Source organism: Pygoscelis adeliae, unplaced genomic scaffold (assembly GCF_000699105.1).
Source record: "Pygoscelis adeliae isolate BGI_AS28 unplaced genomic scaffold, ASM69910v1 Scaffold166, whole genome shotgun sequence".
NCBI lineage: Eukaryota > Metazoa > Chordata > Aves > Sphenisciformes > Spheniscidae > Pygoscelis > Pygoscelis adeliae.
In genome coordinates this window covers 2,397,413-2,404,383 of record NW_008825156.1, presented here as the reverse complement: position 1 = coordinate 2,404,383, position 6,971 = coordinate 2,397,413, and the positions used below count along the sequence as shown (strand labels likewise).

The 6,971-nt window shown below is 44.7% G+C and overlaps 1 protein-coding gene across 1 annotated transcript in view; it reads left to right on the top strand.

Annotated features, from left to right (window-relative positions):
- OSBPL5 (oxysterol binding protein-like 5) overlaps positions 1-5,212 on the top strand; it is a 111,961-nt gene extending 106,749 nt beyond the window's left edge. Inside the window, 5 exon segments of the mRNA XM_009328537.1 lie at positions 1-70; positions 605-743; positions 1,925-2,042; positions 2,710-2,812; positions 3,872-5,212. The exon segment at positions 1-70 is cut by the window's left edge and continues 14 nt beyond it. Of these exon segments, the coding sequence (XP_009326812.1) occupies positions 1-70; positions 605-743; positions 1,925-2,042; positions 2,710-2,812; positions 3,872-4,007 (566 nt within the window). The 3' untranslated portion in view covers positions 4,008-5,212.
- Positions 5,213-6,971: the final 1,759 nt, after the last annotated feature.

The following is a 6,971-nucleotide window of genomic DNA, read 5'->3' as shown; positions in this document are numbered from 1 at the left end:
GCACAGAATGGAAACCGCTGCTCTTCCAGCACGATGCCACGACTAACGAATGGCGCTACAAATACGAGGAGTGAGTGGTGGGATTGGGGTTTATGAACAGTCCTCGCTGCTTGAGTCCCCAGGGATGCAAGCAAGGTTACAGACCTGTAATTCGGGTCCTGCCATTCCCCAGACTATGCCCTGGGCTTGCTCTTTCTGAGCTCCATGTCATTATTAGAATACACATTCCTGATACTAATTGGGAGTAGCTGGAAATGAGGGCTTAGCAATGGAAAATCTGCTGTGCCATTGGTACAATTGCTGCAATCAAGCGTGGAATCATTTAGCAGAGATTTTCTGCGCTGTGCGAGCAGAGTTGATAACTGTGCTCTCCTCCCCTGGCAAGAAGGGTGAAGCCTCTGGAGACTGAAACCCCCTCATTTATTGCTGGGAGCTGTGAATGTAGAGGGAAGTATCTGTTACTCCTCACACTGCATCTGTGGAAACTCTGGTTACTGTCAGGGATGAATGCCTGCCCTGATGCATGTGGAATTAGTGTATTGCTCTTAACACACCTGGTGTGGGATTCTTGCTTTTCTGATGTTTTTTCCTTTGGTCTCAAAAGTTTAAGACCTTGGGACCCTTTGAATGACATTGCCCAATTTGAGAAGAATGGGATCCTTCAGACCATGGAAAGACACTTATCCACAAGGATGTCAAACCACAAAACAACATGCATAAACAATCAAATTACACGGCACAAGGTAAAAAGCCTGTTTTGGGGAATATAATATTCTTTACAGTTGTTTAGATACACAGCCCTTTTCTGCAGCATTTTCATGTAAGCACAGCATAGGCTGAAAGGTTTGTTTTGGGTAAATACAGCTTATGACTCTAGACCTGCAACATCATACCATCATTAACTCCAAATTATTATAATTCTTGGTTGACATATCGTATCCATTTTGGCATTTTTCTTCCACCCAGTGCTAGTGATAGTGACTCTTATACTGGGTTTTGCACATGACTGAACTGAACTTCACTGTTCAGTGTTTCCAAAGCAGAAAACTTCCCATAATGAGGGTGTGAGCAAGGTTTTGGAGTACACAACTGAGATCCTGCAATTCCGGTAAAAAATTCCGGTGACATCTGCCATTATCACTTATTTCCTCTTAGACAAGACAAGAAACCTCTCTCCATCCTTTCCCTTAAACAGAGATGATACTTTCTTATTTCACTGCATTCACCTTTGGAGTAATATATGTCATTCATAAAATGCTTTGTAAATGTAGAACTGCTGAACTAGCTAGATACAACCCATATTACACTGAAGAACTCATATCTTATTATGTACATAGACTTTTCTTTTATAATACCCCAAATCTGAATGTCTGTGAAACAATGGGAAAATTGAAGTTCATAACTGCTTTTCAGACCCTCCAGTGAGAAGTTTGAATCAATGTGTTTGGTTTACCCATCTGAGAGGTAGGGAGAAACTTTCCAAAGTACATCAAGAAATTAGGCATAAAAGTTCTGTGATGTTTAAATCCTTCAGGCACCTTCTGAAAAATCTTCCCTGGGAAATTTGATTCTAAATTTTTCTTCTTTTCATCCTTTCTCTTATGTATCTGGTTGGTGGGTACACAACTCAGCAAAAGAACTATAAAGTTCATTACTAGTATGTGTCAGTTAAAGCTACAACAAGAATAATTTGGATGGGTGTCTTAAGGACGTTATCATTTGAGGAAATGCTTCTGTACGGGCCATGTGTGTAATATCCTTAAGTAGCTGCCAGGAGTCCAACTACTAACAGTTGCTGAGAAAGCAATCAAACTTTGCAATCTTACAGATATTCCCCAGCACCCCGAATTATTTTGTTCAAAGCCAAACACAAGAGTCTTCAATTTGACAATGACCGACCTCTTTTAATCCTTGTTTTATCCAGAGGTCTGCCGAAGACTGCAGGCGCCGCAAAACCAGTGATCAGCCGTCTAACCACAGCCAGAATACAGAGAGCAGCTGTTCAACACCAGAGTCGGTGCAGGAGCTCTCAGATGATGATGGCAAGTATTTGGGTATCACTGGGTCAGGCTTTAATGTTCTTTCCTTGGTACCTTATTCCTTGAGCCAGCCCTGGGACGTTTCCCAGCCCAGTTAATGCCATGGGCCCCTAGCCCACAGGCAAACAGAGAGAATGTTCTGCTTTTCTATTCTCTGTACATACTTCTCTTTCTGCCTTATGCTATCCATGCCAACACAGGCTTCCCAACTCCTGGCACAAACATGTTGGAAAAATACAGTGAAATTCCAATAGGTACAAGCTGGCATGAACACGCTGGAAAAATACACTGACACTCCAATTGACAGATAGGAAACAGGCTTCGTTTCTCATTCTCCTTGGCCTTTGTTGGAGGTGACCTTGAATGTTTCAGAGATGGGGGCAGGTGTGAGCACTCCATTCCCATCCCCTCGGCTGCAAAAATTGTTTCCTGAGCGCCAAGAAGGAGCCCCAGGCCAGGGTCACAGGACCCATTCCATTGACCTGTGTGTTTGGGGTGGAAGATTATGTCCCCTGTCTCCTTCTCCCCACGTTTCCTCCTGAGAGTATCCCCTCTGGCTGTGACAATTTGGTCACAGCCAGCCACTTGCTGAGTGAACCTGGTTTGTGTTTCATCACCACCACCAGAGATGGTGATGCAAAACATAATGTCCTTCAATACTTCGCTGCAGGGTTTGAAAGCCTGTGCGCTCAGTGCGGGAAAGAAATGAATCACCTGAAGGAAATTCATTCAGCTGTCTTATCCCTACAGAGAGCCCAACAGGACATACACAGGTAACCATTTTCTCTCATCAAGTCAATGATCTTAATGGGCTAAAAATAATCTGTGGCATTTAACTCCTCCACTGCGGCCTTTGGAGCGTCCTTATCAGCTGCAGGGGTGCAGTTAACAACTGTTTCAATAGGTAACCTATTAACACACCGGGAAAGCAAAGCTAGCCCCTACTTGAAACAGTGAGGAAATCTCTTCCTCTTAAGATGCTCTTTATGGGGCAAAAAGCATCGCCTCAGCATGTTAAGCATCTCTTGGCTCTCCCAACTGCAAAACAGCTGCAGAAGTTGGGAAGGACTGGGCCGGGTCCTGGCTGTAAATAAATCTCTGCTAGGCAAGAAGGCGAGAGGTCTCCCTTCTCATCAAGTATGTTATGAATTTGCTCAGTTTGCTGCAGAGATGCAGGCGTGTGGTCTGAAAACTGGGCTCCATGGGTGAAAAGCACTAAATTCCCGCTTTTTGTATAGAATGCTAGTTGCTGTCTGAGGTAAGCAGTGAGCACACCTGCTTAACCTACTGCTGGCAAAGGGCTTTGCATGGCAGACTCCTGTGGGGAGGGCAGGGGAGGTATTAGCTGCTACATCTGCTCCAGAGCCCTGCTGATTCCCCTCTGCATGAGGAGTATTATCCAGCCCTCCCAAGGCTTCAGTGGGGTAGGATCACACATGCGGCCCACCGTTTCTGGATGCCGGAGCCATCAGTGATACGGCTTTAGCTTTTCTTTGCTGCTTTTGGGGTTGTCCAGGGCAAGTTCTTGTATTTGGGAAGGTTAGGGCATAGGTTTGTGAGTGGGTGCTGGATGAAGAGATTTCTTGGGGTTTGTGCCCTTACACCTTCTCATGCCAACCAGCATGTTATGCCTGATCCAGCAGCAGCCAGAAGTACTTATCTTTCTGTTAAAAAGAGGGGAGGTAAAGCCTGCGGGGCACAGTACTGTGTATCCATGAGGGTGTCTCTGAAGTACTGGGATCCTTGCTGGTGTGGAAGCTGTGGGTACGCACACACGTGTGAATGCACACGTCCCTACGACACCCAAATAAACATACTGCTTTCTTTTCCAGAAACCTCAGTGCTCTGAACAAAAAGTCCTTCCACAGGAAGGTCTCTTCTGAAAGCTTCCTCCTGGACTCTCGCTGTTGGTTTCTCCTCTGCATCTTTCTTACGTGTCAACTATTCATTAATTATGTCTTCAAATAAAATCACTACGTTTGGCAGCAATAACAATTACTGGCTGCAGGAGGGGGGCCACTCGCGCAAGGAGCCCAGCGAGGCACCAAAGCACTTTAGAACCAACGCGGCAGAGGTGGAAGAAAGTTGAAAAACGAGGTTAAAAAGGGACCTAGGAACCTGCAAAACTTTGTTCCTGCAGATTATGTCATTTTTGCCTTTTACATGTACATCTTCAAGGACCTCTTAACCTGTACGGGCCTTAATGCTGAAGCCAAATGTAGCTTTAATTGTGCAATTTGTTTTCTATGTCTTGTAATTTTCTGATGCAATTAATAATTACCCAGCAGTATTGGTACCCCCAAAATGGTAAACACCCCAGCGTTTTGGAAAGGTCACGCCGGCCTGGTTCATAGCTCTACGAGTGAGGGGGTGCAGTTGGAGAGCTGTAAAGAACTGATGTCCACGGTGCCTGTCCGGCTGCCTTTAATTATGGGAGGGAGCACACTTGGTCCAAAAAATCCACCCCCGGGATATTAAGTCATGATCTGTTTTGTCAGCACACGCAGAACGGGACCTCAGGATGTGTTTTATTTTCCATTCCACGGGAACTGTAAATATGCACAATTTCCTAGAGCCATTCCTCTTTAGGAAATGGGAAGTATTCAGTGGAAGCTCCTCGTTTGGTTACGGAGCTGACTGGTGTCCTGGACCGGGCCCATCAAGTGTAACGTCAGACATGCCTGTTCATAAAACCTGGTCACTTATTATTATCGTTATTATTTGCTATATGGCTGTTTTATAATATCACACACTAGCATTGTAGAGAGCAATCCACTGCCCCAGGATAGGTGAGAAGGACGGGAGCGATATAGGTGTACATGTGTTCGGTTGTAGGCACATTTATTGTCAAAGGTCAGGAAGGAGGAAGGGTTTTGCCACTGCATTGTTCAACTCTGTTAATAGTCTTCCTATTTTACACCATTTTTTAAAGATTTGCAATATTTTCTGTAGACTGCGGACAATACTAAGCCTTTCTTTTCTGGCCTGAAGTAGTTCCAAGTCGTAAGTACTGCTATATATACAGCCTTAAAATACTTAGTGGTGGTGCCAGTCTGGGCTATCTTTCAATGTAAATGTTTCCAAATTTTTAAGCACATTCCTCGTCATATTCCTCAGTTAGGGGAAACCTGTTTGTGCTTGATATGTTGAAATAAAACTACACACAACTTTCAGTGGCAGTCTATCTGAGAAATTATTTGTGTGTTTGAACTCGGTTTTGTGCTTTGTAGCATTTTACAAGTAAACAACTCTTAGGCCATGCTTCTTAGAGGAAAAGCTACAGGAAAAGTCCTTCAAGAATCTCAGACATAGGCCGTCAGTTAGAACAGCAAGAGCATTTTGATACCCCTCTGGCTCAAATTGTCCATGTCTTCTAATTGTAGCAACTTCCTCAAAATGGAAGGAAAAGTGGTTGCCTTGATTTTCACTGTTGTACATGTAAATGTATGGACTTGTCTTGGACTTGGAAAACCTTTATATTAAGGAGGTAACTTGATGATAGAGAATAGATAGTTCCATGGAGAGAACCACAACTCTCTGACGTGAACAGACAGGATAAGAGCCAGCATCCGGAAGCCGACATTCAAGAAATAGATCACAAATAATAAAGGGTGAGAGTGATTTCATTATTAGCAAAAGTCTCCGGAAAACCAAAGGATTCGTCATCCTTGAGGAATCATCCCTGAAGAATGTCAACATTATCAATCCAGATGGGGTGCCTTTTTGAAGGACGTCATCGTAGTCACTCCTTTCTGAGGAAGTCTGACCCGTGCCACATGTGGTGTAAACCTCAGTGAGAGGGGGTCCCCCTGGCCTCTGCCTGTGAAAGAATGTCCAGCCGCTAATAATGCCTGCCTGGCTATGCAAAGTCCCGTATGCACCTTGAAAGTGTTCACTCCTAATGCTGTGCAAACACGTCTGCTAATTTCCTGCCTAAATCTCCCTTTGAATGCTTCAGCAAGTCAGCACATCTCTGGCCTGTCAGCACAGCTGTCCTCATCACACATCCCCCTGTGGGACCACATATTTGAGTTACTGATAGGAGCCTCTCCTCTTCTCTAGGGATATTTATATCTCTTGGGTACAAATGTATTCTGGGTTTGAGAAATAGCTACTAAAAAAATAAATCCCCAAACCCACCTGAACCAAAGAGAAGCAGTGCTGAACGGGAAGCCTTCAGTCGGTGTAAAGCGAACGCTTGAAATTCTTTGGATCATTTCCATTTTACCAAACTATGCACCCAGAGGGATTTCACTGGGACTTGTTACTGCAGTTAAATAAAACAAACACACTTACCACAAGAGGAGCAGTTCAATGAAAGAAACTATTAACCTACATGAACTAATTACGTATCAGCAGAAGAGGAGTTTCCAACATTTACTCCTGCTGCCGCAGGGGATTAAAAAATAATCCGAAAATGAACAATCTATAAATCTTTGTGCCATTAATTTTAATCCAATTTCAACATCTGGAGGTGAATGTTCCTACGCGCCAGTTATGTGCACATGGAGGATGAAACGTATTCTGGAGGAGAATCGTGGCCAGAAATGTTGTTATTTCTCTAGGAGGAATAACTGCTGGTGAAAAAGTTGAGAACCCTTTCAGGGCTTTAGATAAACCCAGTTATGCACCCAGTTTGTGCGTTTTTGGAAAAATTCTCCTTCCATCCTTTGGCTGCCCTTTCCGTGAGCAGCGAGTAGCCCTTCAGCAACAACGCGTGAGCTTTGGGTGGAGAGACACGAATCGGCCCATTTCCTAACACGGTTTCCTCCTGCTCCTAATAGGTGCAAAGCCTGGTACCAGGGCATGTCCTAACGCACGACGTGGTTTTCCTTGACTCCAGTGGGTGGGCAGTTTGCTATTGGGGCACACGCTCTCTGGCTGTCCCGCTTCCCCTCCCCGAGGGCTCTGAAGCCCCGGAGCGGCGGGGGC